The sequence below is a fragment of the Diadema antillarum genome, unplaced genomic scaffold (assembly GCF_040938485.1).
Source record: "Diadema antillarum isolate AM-2024a unplaced genomic scaffold, OU_Dant_1.0 seq00001316_RagTag, whole genome shotgun sequence".
Classification (NCBI taxonomy): Eukaryota; Metazoa; Echinodermata; class Echinoidea; order Diadematoida; family Diadematidae; genus Diadema; species Diadema antillarum.
In genome coordinates, this window is record NW_027272088.1 from 439919 (window position 1) to 456587 (window position 16669).

The 16669-nt window shown below is 39.3% G+C and overlaps 1 protein-coding gene across 1 annotated transcript in view; it reads left to right on the plus strand.

Moving 5' to 3' along the window:
• Nucleotides 1–5662: 5662 nt before the first annotated feature.
• The window catches only part of LOC139708175 (adhesion G protein-coupled receptor A3-like), a 129997-nt gene continuing 118990 nt past the window's right edge, over nt 5663–16669 (plus strand). The window contains exon 1 of the mRNA XM_071620149.1: nt 5663–6171. Coding sequence (XP_071476250.1) covers nt 5930–6171 — 242 coding nt within the window. The 5' untranslated portion in view covers nt 5663–5929. The remainder of the gene's footprint in view (nt 6172–16669) is intronic.

A 16669-nucleotide genomic window follows, 5' to 3' on the forward strand; every position in this document is an offset into this window, starting at 1 on the left:
GGGGGGGGGGGGGGGGGGACAAGAGGCGCACGCCCCCCTTTATTTATCGTTAAAAACAAAAGAAATAAAAAGAAAAAAATGAAATGAAACCTGGAAGTGGCACCAAAAATAATAGTCACGCCCCCCCCCCCTTTACAGAATTCCTGGATCCGCCCCTGATATTTCACAACCATATAAGTCACAATGGGGAGGACCAGGCTGTCAAATAACTTAAGTTGGATATCAACGGGTAAATTAAGTCTTCTACATTTTGAAATAAGAGTATACATTGCTTTGCTAGCCTGATCATATAATTTTTTCTCAGCCTTAATAAACCTTCCATTGTAATTGAAACATATACCCAAATATGTGTATTTATATACTACTTCCAAGTTCGAACTTTCTATATGAAAGGTGGGAATCGTTCTAATTTTACCCTTTGAGAAAATAACAATTTTAGTTTTAGAAACATTAATAGACAGTTCTTTATCAATACAGTAAAGTGTGTAAGGAGTCTAGAGCACATTGTAAATCATCCTTACATTCAGCCATTATGACAGTTTCATCAGCATATAGTAGTGTAATTAAATTACAAAAATAACAGTATTTTCAGTCTGCAATAATTCATATGACAGCTCCGATATTAATTTCAGACCATTACACTCTTTCAGTAATTCCCTTTCTAAATCGTTTACATACTGAGCAAATAAGAGAGGCGAGAGATTGTTGCCTTGTCTTACACCAATAAAAGAAGGAAACAATTGAGAGAGTTGGCCGCAATGTGATTTTACACATGACTTAGCACTCTTTTAAATACTGGCCAAATAACACTAACAGATCATTCATCTGGGATGAAACCAGTCGTTAAAATCAGGTTAAAATATTTTGTTAAAGTTTGAGTAATGTCATCTCTAGCATAAACAATAAATTCATTTAATATGGAATCAATGCCAGCTGCTTTATTAAGTTTGAGTTGGTTAATCCCAGAGAGTACTTCCTGTTTAGTGAATTCCACATTAATATAATCATTTATAATTTCCTGCTCACGTTGAGGTAGAAAATCATTAACAACTATTAGTCCTGTAGGATAATTTAAATCAATAAAATGCTGAGTAAGAGCATCAAAGTCAACTAAATTTTTAATATTTGTGTGGGGATCTTAGCTTCCAAAATTCTTGGGTATTCTTTGTTTCAAAGCGCCGCAATTTTTTAACAAAACGTTTTTCGTACAAGTACTTGGCTCTTTTTGGGGGTTTTCTTATATGACTTTCCAGCTATATTCATTTCATGAAAATTCCCAGTTGACTTGTTATTCCTGTATCTCACTTTGGCATGGTTAAATTCTCTTCTTTTATTTTTTTTTTTGCATTTATAATCGAACCACTTTTTTGAGTGTTTCATTTCTTCTTTTTCCGAAACTTGTCTATTCCTTTGTTTAAAAGAACCAAGTAAAACAGCAGGTGCTTGAAGTATGTCATTCAATTCAGAGTTTAAATTGTCAATAATGCTCAGATCTACCGATTTAAAATCTATCAAGTATTGGTCAAGGTTGTGATTAACAGTCGCAATTTGATCTCTGTCCAGCGCATCTTGATAAGGGATTTGCATTGAAGAGTTCCATAAAGGTCTTAAGAATACAGTAGATGTCTCGCTGAGGTCTTTAGGTACATGGTTATCTGTGCTCTTTACTATATAGAGTTATTACTATTATCAAATTTCTAGTGAAGCAATTGTGACGTCACAAAGCAATTCTGACATCGAGCGCTGCTTCGTTTTGTCACTCCGTGAAATGTAACAATTTAAAAGCAATTGTGACATCACAAAACAATTCTGACATCGAGCGCTGCTTTGTGATGTCACTCTGTGAAATGTAACAATATTTCTAATGAAGTAATTGTGACGTCACAAAGCAATTCTGACATCGAGCGGTGCTTCGTAATGTCTCTGTGAAATGTAACAATTTGAAAGCAATTGTGACATCACAAAACAATTCTGACATCGAGCGCTGCTTTGTGATGTCACTGTGAAATGTAACAATATTTCTAATAGAGCAATTGTGACGTTACAAAGCAATTCTGACATCGAGCGCTGCTTCGTAATGTCTCTCTGTGAAGTGTAACAATTTGAAAGCAATTGTGACATCACAAAGCAATTCTGACATCGAGCGCTGCTTTGTGATGTCACTCTGTGAAATGTAACAGTATTTCTAATAAAGCAATTGTGACGTCACAAAGCAATTCTGACATCGAGCGCTGCTTCGTAATGTAGCTCTGTGAAATGTAACAATTACTACTAATCAAAGCAATTGTGACATCACAAAGCAATTCTGACATCGCGCGCTGCATGCTTCGTCGGCTCACTATTGTGAATTGACACATGTATCGGTATACGAATAATCTATGAGTTGTGAGTGCATAGGGCACGAATATCGCACGAGGCGCGAGATAAGCCACTGGTCTATTCAACAAGGCGCGTAGCGCCGCGTTGAATAGACCAGTGGCGAATCTCGCGCCGAGTGCGGTATTACGTGCCCCAATGCACGAACAAAATCATAAATTATTCGTTTTATACAACACCTTGTCCACAATCACAGGAAGGCCCAAAATTAAATGTAACAACTAGGCCGAGAATTGTAAACCACCCTGTGTACTGCTTTCAAACACTCGTCATGATTCGACCACACAGTCACAGGAATCACAAACTCCGCAGGGTCTATACCCATTCTACGCTAACGTTAGATCGAGTTAGGCCTGACTGTTAAGCCTACCTGAGACGTCGGTAGATCTAGTAGTAGGTCTAGACTTTCTCTATTTCCGAAAATGATTTTGTATATAAAACACAGAAAAATAATCAAATTACGGTTTCTCAACTTGAACTGAAGTCTTGATTTTGGGATCACTGTGGTCCACGTAGCAGATCAGAGTCAACGAACTAAAAACACAGCAGTAGGTAGGCCGCAATACATGCAACTAGCTAGGTAAAGTAGCTGCGCGTACATGTTGGACGTTGCAGTACTCCGCCGCCGCGACTGGTCTGTTTACCGGCAGCGCATCGCAGCGCAGCCGGCCAGCACGTACAATGTAGTTTGCTGGCGCTTTGCTGCTGTGAGCCACAGAACTCTGTGAGCGGCACCGAGCGGCCGGCCATGCATTAGTAGCCCCCCACGAAGCCGTGCTATAGTACCTTCGAGCCGTGCTATAGGCCCATGCCAGGGGCCTATTGTATGGCTGTCACTGTCAATGAGTTTGGTAGGTAGTTTCTATTGAATGTCATGTGACATGTTCTTGGCCAATCACAATTCGACATCATTCTGAGGTGTTGTATAATACATGTTATACAATGACATCGCGCCCTGTTTATTTATTTACTAGTACAGTAGTAGTATAGGCCTACTGCCATCGCATCCACCACCATCCAACATCGCATCCACCACACCACTTCTCTCTTCACATTTTCCCCTTCTTTTGTTTAAAATTTTGATCTCAAATATAAAAGAACATACTCTGCCAAATTTCGAGTTTCTGGTTAAACCCATGAACCTCGGTGTCTCCAAAATTCTCTTCGGGGGGGGGGGGGGGGGTGTTTCATCAACGTTTGTCAGCGCTGGCAACTTGAATCACCATTGTAACAGTCAGTGACCAGAGCATCTCAGCCAATCAAAACCAAGGATTTTGCTGAAATTGTCAGCGCTGACAAACGTTGATGAAACACCCCCCTGGGCTGCGCGCCTTTATGCGCGCCTTTTTGAAATCACCTCTGCCCATAATTTAACCAGAAACCTTCAAGGAAACGTATATCAATTTTGTATGATAATAGTGAAACGACGAAGAAGAAGAAGAGGGGGAGGAGGAGGAGGCGGAAGAAGAAAAAGAAGAAGAAATAATATAACTGATAATGATAACACTCACAATTTTTCATTCATGAATTAATTTCGTTCACTTATTTATTCCGTCATTATCAAGAAGAAGCTACGTCTTATTTCATAGCTCGAGGGCCTACTTTGAAAAAAAAAAGGAGCCCTTTAATGAAAAATGAAGATACACTGGCGTTGAACTTGAAACTCCAGTTTCACCATAGGAAAACGCATACAAATCACAATACAAAAAGAATTAAAGACTATACATGACCAGTACATACTGTTGGATTGAAGAATTATTTAATGCAAAAAGCCGAATAACCCCAAAGCTATCTATATCAGAAATAACATGGGATTATGATACTTCACGCTAATTGATCTCAAAATGAAACATGATTTGTGATTTGGGCATGATACTCGTGACACCCATAAATCTATGGCATTGCTAATGGCACATCTGATCATTAAAGAAATTGTCAAATGCTTCAGGACAAAAACAAGAGAAAAAATAAACACGAATGAAACAGACTATTAAAATATAATATTTTATTGCATTTTGTTTCATCGTGTTTTTGTCAAAGGGACTATTAGTGGTGGCACATTGCTCGCAGTTAGCAGAGCTCTCCAGGATGTCGCAGGAAATTGTGGTTCATGAGAAAACCTCGAGAGCGCCCTCTATGTAAAGTTCTTGTTTCTATCTCCCTCTCCATCCCCCCCCCCCCCCGTAAACGAGTTAAAATCATTTTCTTCTCCCAGACGCTGTGAATAATGAAACAAGAAAAAGTGGGGGGAAAAGTCCAAGTACTTTACTTGGTGTAAAAGGGTGCCCAATGATAAGATTGAATTATTTGGAATGTGATCATAGTAATTGTTTTCCTTTCTTTCGTAGATGCATCATGCATTTATATGGGCGTCATCATGATAAAAAATAATTTTGTCTTTCAGTAATGATGGACACAAAATCGATATGTTTTCTTTTCCAATTAAAGGTCTACTTCGAGCGAAAAGTTAACAAATTAATAAACATTCACCGCCGTGTTACAATCAACTTTGTCGATGTCCGCCAAAAAGTAATTTTGATCCATAATGGCTGTGTTATGGAATGGATAGATCCGAACACCCGATTGTGATCGAAGATGCACATTTTAAGTGGGGACAGGATTTCACACTATAACCAAACGTAAACATTGCGATCTCTTTCTTCCTTTCTTTTTTTTTTCCCCCTTTTTTCCTTTATTGTGTGATGCGGCCATCACACAACTTGGTAATGCGGACCGCGCAGCCGATAGCTTGCTGTACGGTAAACTGCGTGTCAGAACTGGCGACGTGAAGTCCTAGCTAGCTGTGTGTACGGATTGCCGCCGCGTGTGGTGGGTATGGTGATGGTACTATAGTTCACCGTGGCTCTGGTTGCTCGCGATGAATGATCGCATGTCATCATTTCTCCCTAACCTCATGATCACCGGCAAGTGTACTGCACCAACCTTTGAAAAGCTTGGGGACAGAGCAGAGACCGATTCGGCGATTTTTCCACGAGGAATAATGTCATAAACTTCGTTTGAATGTTCATTTTGACGACGGAGCTCGCGCGGAGGGCACAACATTCGCACACCGCATCTCTTCGGGGGATAAGCGTGCCCCAAAGCCTTATCGTTTCTCGTGCTATTGCTGTGTTGCGGGTTAGGTTATCCACGTCTTCTCACGATCTGGCAATATTGGATTCCATCTGAAAGCGATCTAGAGGTTTACGTTAATTTGATATTGTATCCCGTACCTTCCAGCGAGATTGGAACTACAATTCAACTGGATTTGACGATGGCATGAAACTTTAACTATCAAGCTGCCTGTAGTTTCAGTGGCAGTGCATTGCTTCTCATTGAAAACATTCATGCCACAAACGGTAATGAGTAGATCATGCTTGCGATATCCGTGGTGGCTCGAAAACGTAACGTTCGTTCGCTCGTGAGTGTGGAGATCGTCTATTCTGCTAAGTCTTGTTGCATATAGGATTGCATTAAATACGGTGGCGTTCGGGAAACTGGCAGCGGAGATTATCATTGCATCGCGTTTGAAAGGAATAAGATAATCTTTGCCATGATGTTTGAGAGTGTTTGTAGGGCCTTGGTGCTCGTAATTATTGCTGGGACGCTAACGAAACTGAGCCAGGCGTGTCCACCGATATGCATGTGCGATGTTATCAAGGGGCGGAGGGGTAGCGGTGGCGGTGGGAGACGTCGAGGAGGCGGCGGCACTGGAGGGCGCGTGGTGTACTGCGATGGAAGGGAGCTCACAAGTCCCATTGCAGCCGATCTGGTGCCCAAGGACACCGTTTTATTGTGAGTTTATTATAACTGATATATCGGCTTGTTTTTCCCAGCTTTTTATCACATATTGCTTCCTGAAAACCCCAGAAAAAAAATCATCTTCAATTGGTTGTAATAAATGTTTGGAGATTTGGTGTTACAAGTTATGTTTGAAAAAGCAAAACAAAAACAAATACAAAACAAACTATAAGTTTAACAAAACACCAAACCTACACATGAGAGGTAAAGAAAATTATAGTCTTTAAGCCACTTGCTTTTTAGTCGTTTTTCCTTGATATTTGGTCATTGAATATTGTACATGTACGTAAAATATTGGCTGTATTGCTTAAAATTATGACATCAATGAATGAATTGAATTGAATGAAGGTACTACTGACAACTGTACTTTTGTATCCATGTAAGGTAAGGCCTAGATATCTCAAATTCTACTGAACCAAATTGCACTAAAATCACAGGATATCCTTGCCTTATTTCCAATCATGTAAATTTGAAGCAAATTGGTGGTCGGGAAAGGATGATATCGATGTTGACTTTCGCGTTGTCGCTCAAAACAAAATCACTCTTGCGAGCGATTACGGCATACGCTGTCTGCATAATCTGAAACTGAAGTTGGCCATCTAATTATGCGAAGATTCTTTCAAGTAACCGTGAGCAAAAAATCAATGTACAAAATTATAGAGCAAGTTGAATCAAGTCGGATGAGAAATACAGTTCCTAGATAGCACAAGACCACACATAAAGCAGACAGACAAACAGACACAGACAGCCAGATACAAACATTTTTATGCATTTGTTGATATAACCAACTTCTTCAACTTGCATTGATTTTTGCCTCTTATGTTGAATCCCGTTCGCACAGATGGCTAACTTCAGTTCAAATTGTGCAGACAGCGTATGTTTCAATCGGTTACAGCTCGTTATTCCGAAGGTTCGTTATTCCAAAGGCTCTTTAGTCCGAAGATTCGTTATTCCGAAGGTTCATTATTCCGAATTTCATTTTCGGATTAACGAATCTCCGAAATAACGGACCTTCGGAATAATGCCACAAATGTTCGGATTAACAAACCCTTTTTCATCTTCGGATTAACGAACCTCTAGGTATAGGGAATTTGTGTGTTTCGGATTAACGAACCTTCGGAATAACGAACCTTCGGAATAGCGAACCTTCGGAATAACGAACAGCACCCGTTTCAATCACTTGCAAATATAGAGTAGTGCCCACATGAAAGGGGATCTCGCTCACACCATTTTCCCCTTCTTTCCAGAGGGTGAAAATATGATTTAAGAAAGATTTTGCAAGTTCCCAGAGTGCTTGTTTCAAGTAGGCCAGCACTATGTAAACAAATGTACATTGTAGACTGCTTTACATAACTTTAATATTGAAGGACATATTGTAATGTGCAAGGTATACAATATTTAACAAAGACAGATGTGGGACAAGGATATAAAACAAGCAGCCCATAATTTGACCATGCCACCATCCAAAATTTGACTGTGGACTACAATTGTGTAAAACCCATGCTTTGCACCCGATCAAATTTTGCACAGGAGGTCTAAACTTGGTTCAGGTTTTTACATGTAAATTTGTGTTTTCAAAAGTCCAAAATCAGACACTGTATTAGGAACTCTGGATATATTTGATGTATTCAGTTTGAAGCACAATACTTTTTTTTCTCTCTTTTTCTTTTTGAATATCAGTGGAGAATACTGTACCAATGAAAGACTATCCCTGAATTGTCAAAACATGAAGTTTAAAACAATGTCTGTGTTGCGACTTTACATGCACTTACCAATAAATTTTTTTTTCATTGTGCAAGTGGCCTACACTTGTGCAAACTATTCTGTATGATTCTGAAAAAAAAAAAAAAATTATGATTTTGGGATGCACAGTTGGTGTTTCTGTTTTTTTCAGTTGTTTATTCATTCTGAATCACATAGAATCACATTGGTTGATTTCTTGAAAATCAAGACTAATCAATGTATAATGTACACGTTTGTTGTTGCCTATCAGCTGATTTGGCTTTCTGTATAATAATACTGAAGTGTTTTTATTGATTGGCCTTCCTAGGTACTTCTCAGGAATGACTTGACCTGCAATGATTGTATTGATTCAGTTGTACAATTGTACAAGTACACGTACATGTACATTTTAATACTACACATCTGTATAATATGTAGAGAGATCATTGATCAGCCTACAGCTGTATGCATGAATACTACAGTGATGGTAACTACTTTGCTGACATAATATTTTGAGTTAGAGCCAAATATAGATACGGTACTTGTAAAAGAGACAATTATTTTGCAGTAATTTGTGGAGAGACTACCTTAAATGGCCTCCCCCACTAGTACTTTTGACATACAGTTGTATCAGTCTACACTGCCCCACTCTTGTTACAATACTGGTACTTTATGCATTATGGATACATGTACAAATGTCCATGCGCACATGCATTTTGCGGGGGGGGGGGGGGGGGGGGGGCATAGGAAGATGCCTAATTGGTTATCATTGTTTTAACCAAAATATTACCAGGTCCTCACTCAATCATTCCCCCCCCCCCCCCATATGAAACCATATTCAGACATTTGCAAAACAGCATTGAGGAATATCTGCACCCACACGTACCAGGGGACAACCAGTAAGATGGAATATTAATTTCCCTGTAAAGACATTTCAGTGCCACATCAAGTGGGCCTGCTCTTGAAAGAAAAATAATAACGTATTAAAAGAGACTGATAAACAGAAATATGGACTATTTCATCATTTAGATGTAGATGTGACTGCTACAGTTGTAGCTCTCCGCCATGCAGCTTTAATATGGCCATTCAGTATTACTACCTTGTATGTTTACAACCATATCATTATTGATTTCTGTTTAGTGGCGTAAAGCTAATATGCATAGATATCTAGTGAGGATAGGGGTTGGAAATCCCTGTTTGAAGAGTAATGAGCAGTTGATAAGATTTTAGCAAATTGCTCATAGATTATAAATATCGGTAGCAGTTTGGATTATGGACTCTATTCCTTGAGAGCAGTTTTACTGGGAAATCATTACCGGTAATATACAATGTAAAATATCATCTGGTGAAAGAGCAGTCAGGCATTCTAAAGATGTTATAATTCAAATGATTCAAAGTATTCGTTTTTAGCTAGAAAAAAAAAACCCAGCAATGATAACCAAACGCCAATTATGCTTAATTCATCATCACTGCATTCTTTTAACCTTTGAATTTTGAAAACCAATAGTTTACAAGTCTCTATTCCTCTCGCTATATATATACATAAATTTATTTATTGTTATCATTATTATTCATTTATTTATTATTATTTCTGTTTTTTTGTTGTTGCTGATGTGTGGTGTTTAAGTCCTGTGTGTCAACAATTGATTTGAAAGGAAAAGGAAAGGAAATGTTGCTATGGCCAGGGTATACAATGTTCATTGTACACATTGTACACTGTACTTCAAGTGGATAAATGTCATAGATATTACATTTGGGAAGTAACTATCTTGGGAATGATGTCTTGGACAAATCTTTAGTAAATTGCACAAAAGATAAAACATACAATGTATAGGACCTACATTATAATATGGACTAGACCCCCCTTCCCCCCCCCCCCCAAAAAAAAAAAGGTTAAATAAGAAAGTGGTCCAAAGTGACTTAATTCTCGGTACCACTGATATGCAAAACAGTGTTGAAGATCCCTATCACAGATGCACTATGGAATAGCTTGGTGGCATTGTTGCTTGCAGTTGTCATGCATGCATATTAATTCCCTACTACTCTTTTCCTCTGTTTGAATTTGGCAAAAAGAGAGATGTGTACAGTTTTTCAGTTTGACTTAGTTGTAGCCATTGGAGTCATCACTGCAAAGCTGCAATTTGTTGGTCACACAATGATAAGGGAAGAAATCGTCAAAAAATGCCCCTGGATGAAAGACGTGACCTCGTTGAAGCTTCCAGCAAGCTCTGTCCTGCGTCTCTGGGCTCAATAACACTGTACTACAATAGTGTAGTATGTTTCAGCTCCTTTCACAGCCGGTGATACGAGGTCACATTTGTGTTTTTCAATGGGAAGAAATTCTTTCCCAGTCGAAAATGCCTTTACCAGAGGCAGTGAGGGACTGTCATTTCCACAAAGGCCCAAGATGAGTGAGTGTTCCATCTGCACAAGTTTCAGTTAGAGAACATGTAGAAATTAAAAAGATAACATGTAAATGGCAGATGAATCAAAGGCTATAGTCAACGATGTGTTTTGTACATTGCAGTTGCAATACTTGCATGACATGTACTGTACAATGTAATGTACAAGTACATGTATGTAGCGCCAAATGCGTAGCTCGGCATGGCACTTTGTACCTAGTCTACAGTTGTTGGCTACGCGATTTGTGTACCAGTGGTACATTGCTCTTGTGTTTATGTCCACTGTTCGCTAGCTGGCCATGCGAGCAAGATTTAGCCCAGACCAGATACACGTATATCATGACTTTGCCACAGAGCTATCCCACAATGCATCTGCAACAGGGCTGACACTTTATTCAATACCATTACCAAGCGTGTTGATGTTCCCCCCAATTAAGAAACATAGTGCAGCAAGTACAAACTTGTACATTGCATGCCCTTGCACAATGCTGACCCAGGATGCAATCTATGTAAACCTGTATGCAGGACGTTCTTCTTTATTACACTCTCCTCTTATTTTTTCTTCTCAGTGAGTTATCATTGTAAAACCATTGAAATACTTGCTCAAGTTTATGCAAAGGAAAAGTGATTCTCTGTTCACAAGACATTATGACATAACAGAGAGAAAGAGATTGAGAGAAATTCATATATTCAGTTCCTAGTGTTTTTAGAGCACACCACAAGGTATGTTTGAAGGTATCAGTACATTTTCTATTTGCAACTCTGAGCCCCCCTTATGGCTTGTCCAACCCCCCACCATTGTGTACCATTGTGGTCACATCCGCCCGCTCCATTGTCTCAGCCCCTTACACTTCAGTTGACAGAACACAATGGCTGTCAGCTTGTGTGAATATCTTGGTGGCTTGACTTCAAACGTTGTAACAAAGTGGGCAATTTAGCAGAGAAAGGAGTGGGGGGGGGGGAGGGGGTTGGAAGTGGAGAGAATGAGGGGTCAGTGGTCAGATTATGAGGTGATCAGGAAGCCAACACAAACCGCCAGCTATGCTTGCGTTATACATTGTATACTTTGTATCATTGCATCTTTTGGGGAAAGTAGACCCATTTTTAGTCAGTATGTAGAAAACCAGATTTACTGTGTCAGTGGACCTTTTTTTTTCATTCTTTCTTTCTTTCATTCTTTCTTTCTTTCTTGCAATTCTAGTTCTTCATACTTTTAGCTTGTATGTTTTTTATGGAGAGGCTGGTTATCGAACATTCTGGACAAAATTCAAATGTGTTATATCCAACAGTCCAAAGAAAGCACAAAGCAGTCTGCTACCCTTCTCCATTGTATCCATCATGTGTAGGCATAATTTGTCAAGGTGTCTCTTTTTATTGCCACTGTATTTACTTCTCCCTGTTATTTACTTACATTACATAATACATTTAAGCCCACTGATGTGTAACAGTGAGGTGTAGAATGTACATTTGTACATTTATTCCAGCCACAGAAATCTTAGGAACAATCACAGGAAGGATATATGTACAAAGGCTTACATGCCACCAATCCTTGCTTGTTGACAGTGTCAGCAAGTTGTCTTTAATATACAGTTGTACATTGCACATTGTATGTAGACTTGGGAATGGGATTCAGTATTTAAAGGCATAATTTACCTTTTGCAGATAAAACAAAAACCCAGCATTAGCACTTTAATATAGTTCTAAAATTTGGGTAAGGGATAGAAACAGCTACTGTGAAAATTTGAATCTGTATAATCGATCTTCAGTATTGTTAAATACACGAAATGTGAACAATAGTTACTATAAAAAAATTTCCAGACTAAACCATAGTCTACAGTTATGGTTTACTGAGAAAAATGCTGATATCTCCTTATATTTTAGGCTTTATTGTGAAAATGTTATTTGGTAGGATGTTTTGTGATACAACAGACCTACACATATGCATCAAATGTGATACAGTTGAACCTCTCGTATCCGGACAAGTCGGGACCGGGGCTCATCCGGATAAGGGATTTGGCCGGATACGGGAGACTCAATGCTTTATACATGTACATATACATACACATGTACTGATGTAGCCCATTGTAGTACCACATAGTAATGTGTATACTGCAACCTTTTCATTGTTACATTTGGGGATGTTTCGGGATGTTGAAATGTCTGAAGGTAAGCAATTTGGAAGGAAATTTGATGCAATGTATGTTAATCATATTGGAAGTAATATGTAATTCATGTGTGTTTGGGTAGGAGTTCTCAAGGAGTTGGGAATCCCCCTTTCTTCCCGTAATTATTTAAAAAAAAAAATCACGGCGAGATTGCGTCCGGATAATAGAGAGATCCGGATAAAGGGAGGCCGGATAATAGAGGTTCAACTGTATCTTGAACATTTCTTAAATCACTGTTCCCAAAGGTAAACAGGACCTTTAAAAGTAAGCGCAATTTCTGGTACAACTCTACCCAAGTACAAACCACTACAGATTGTAGGTACTGGTACAGTTGTCTAAATGTAGGAGAATTAGTTCTGCAGATATAGTGACCTTCGTTATTCCTATACAATGTTAGGATGCTTTTGAAGTTGACCACCACTTGCGCATACTTTGTAAAAATGGAGTGATGTTTTTGTGAACTGTGTTGTTTCCTATGTTGACCTGAACATAGAAAACTGTACACAGATTATCAGACAGTGTGGTGTTCTTCTTGGTGCTATGTGTAGGCCTACATCAATGCACTGTACATTGTAGACCCTATACCTTTTTGTGACATGGTACCTGGCTATTTTCTTTTAATACCATTTGTAGTGTACTTCAAATTTAAATGAATACCGTAGATGCTTGTATGATACTAGGATATTTCCCTGTTTTAAAGAGCTATAACTGCATGGGATGTAAACACAAACGTGCCTGCATATACGCATTGTACAGTATACTTCAAACCCTTAAAATGATCTATATTGTCTGAACTACGATGAGTAAGATGCTTTTATAGGGATCATGATTCTACTGAAGTAATGTAACAGAAGGAATGGTGATGAACTTCATTTTCAGTGTAAACAAGAAAGGCTCCAACACACTGACCTACAGATGCTCCTCGATGATTTTCTACTGAAGATGTAGAACTACAGTGTGTTGTACGTAGATCTATGCATTTTCTGAAAGAAAGTGCCCACCCAGCTGGGTCTCTAATATACCTGGTACAATCTGCCTTAGCTTGCTATCAGCTGTTTGATGGTATGTTCAGAAGGGAAGAGTAATCATTGCTGGCTGTAATAATCAGCAGTATGATGATACTGTCAGGACTATAATCAGAGTTGCATTCATTACTGGTGGTGGAGGTGAATTTTCCTGGCACAGCGACAGGGAACACCTTTTCGGTGATGGATCCTGCACTGATTCCCGCTGCCTCAGAGGTAATTGTATTCTTCTGTTCTTTTTATGACAGCAGTGTTGACTGATACTAATGGAGAAGCAGAAATTTGTGTCATTCATATGCACATGCACACATACTGTAAAACATGATATTTTAGCGGCATGGAATTTTTGTGGATTGGAGCCAGCGGCCTTTTTCATGGCATAGAATTTTCGCAGAGTGCCTCTGGCATTCAATGACAAGAGCCTTCGTGTGCATTGTAAATTCGCAAATCTTGGCTCTCGCGAAATTTGCGAAATTAAAATGCATGCAAACATTCCTCGTTCTACAGTACATAATGCATAATTGTGTAATATAGTACATGCACTCACACAGTATGTACACTATTACACATAATTTCACTTGGTCCAAATAACTCCTGAACCTTTTTGCAACTTGCATGAGGAACTGCTGTTCCCTATTCCTTTGCATAATCAGCAAAATTATGATACCGTATTCTCTTCTTGTGTAATTGGTTTACGACAAAGGTATCCCGGTCAGCAGCTTGATTTTTTTTCCCCTACATTCTATCTCTGTAGCTCTCTTCACTTTTTCTCTCTGGGAGTCTCACCCCTTTTCAAACTCCCCTCCCCCTTCCCCAGAATTGAACAGAGTAAAGCCGCGCATATGATAATTGTCCTGAGGACAATGTAGTCTGCGGCAGTAGCATACACACACACACACACACACACACGCACATACATACAGTCACAGGGTGGTGGTACACTGTAGCACACAGCTGTATTTAGAAATCTGGCAGTCACAGGGGGAGGGAAGGGGAAAAATACATACAACCTACCGGTAGTAGTCATGGGGACCCAGCTCCATTGGTTTGTACGATGTGACCCTCTCTCCCTCTCTATCTCTGCTTCTCCCTCCCCCTCTTATATTCTGTCATCTGTCTTGTACGGGCTCAATTCAACCAGCTCGCTCGACAACTGGCGGCGCTCCGGGGAGGAGGGCAGACATGGCTGCTGCCAAAGAGTATCGGCCATTTATGAATAAGTCAATATGATGATAGATGGAGCTGTCTTTCAGGGGGGTTCTGGTAGCTGTAAAAAGCGAGGAAGCCAGCTAGGGGTCCTGCGTAATACTTTACTCGAAGCGAGCGCGGGGAATGGATGGGTTCATGGTGCACCAATGGCAATGAAATGGAGCTGATGTCCCCCGTTTCTGACCCCAGCTACAATTGTAACCCTTCGATTACCATCTCTACCCAATATCTGTGCTATCAGTCCAGTACAGTTGTAATGTCTGATGTCGGCTTTCCAGCCTCGACCCTTTGAGAGCACAATACATAGACGTCTCCTCAAAATCTGCCCATGAATAGAAAGCATTCACATAAAAGTATACCCAGTCTTCCAATTGCAAGAGCATGGCAATGCTCACATTGTACATGTATATAATGCACTTGTAGGTGTCCATCTTGCTGTATTTCTTTTAAGAAAGCTGTTTGAAATGATAGCAAATACATACATGTGTACACTAAGGAGCTCCAACGTCAATGCCCCCACATACACATGCACACACACACACCAAATCCATGCTGTTCTGAAATAAATTTCTTTTAGTGTTGACTGCATATTTCAGTAAAACAAGTGATTGCTTTACCAAAATTTTTTGTTGCACAAATTACCTTAAATGAAAAGTTGAAATTTGAACTTCTCGAGAAACAGCTCACATATTTCTCTAACTGAAGACATGCAGTGCAAAAATGTACACAATATGATATGTACTACAATGCACCATGTGCATTAAAGATATAGTAACAAAGTTTAAAATGTCAAAAAAGTGAACATTAAGAATATACTTGCAGATTTGTGCAATGATTGAGATATCATTTTAAAAAAAAAATTCCCCTTGATTTACTTTACTTGCTTGTTCTTTCCTGGTTAATCAGCAGCAAGAATGATGTAGGCCTACAGTGCAATCTTGTACATTTTGTTCTTTAAATCTATTATTTTCATTTTTTACAGGCCTACCATTTATGTGTGTGTGTGTATGTGCTTTTTTTTTGTTGGTTTTGTTGGTTTTTTTGTGTTTTTTTTGTGTTTTTGTTTTTAGTCAGATCAGTTTAGTAGCTGCCGGATCAATTTTGCTTGTCACAGTTACAAGAAGAGGAGCAACCTCAGGTTGTGGGCCCAGGTATGACAGATGGTGGGGAAAATGTTTGTGGTTCAATACCCATCAGGCTCTCACTTAAATTGTGTATAATTAGTTGAACAATGTATACCACATGGTGGATAGACAAGACATATAGAAGTACACACCTGTAGCATCATGTGTACAGATTTCTGTCTAGCCCACCACTTGGCGTGTGTGTGTGTGTGTGTGTGTGTGGTGCCATGGGTGGAGTGATTTTCTTGAAGTCCAGCCCTGTCTAATGCTCCATGTTTCCACTTTGGAGGTTTGGGGGAGGGGGGGGGGGGGGGAGGGTGGGGCTGGTTGTACATAAATCATCTTTCTTCAGCCAGACCATGGGTAAAGACTTCTGATGACCTCAACTGACCCCAGATAAACACAGGATCTTGTTGCCCTGATTTATTCTGAGAATCATCAGTTGAGTAGATTTGAGTCCTACACCAGTAGGAGTTCCCATCCCACACTTTGCTAAAAGTTTTTTATAAAATGGGCTTTAGAATCTGTGCAGTCTGATTGGTTAATTATCATGCATTGATTTTTACTGATCCACACTGAGCCATGCATCCAGTAAAATCTGAACACATGGCTCAAGCCTTGTATAGTATTGTACAATGTACAAAGTGTACATGTAGGTGTACTGGATGCATGATGGGGAAAAAGGTTGAATTTCGCGAATTTACGGGCCCATTTCATAAAATGAATGATGCACAGGTCTATTTTGTGTGCAGATGTTTGTACTCTCTGAGTGCTTTTCTAGTTGTTGTTATTATTATTATTATTATTATTATTATTATTATTATCATTTATTATTATCATTCATA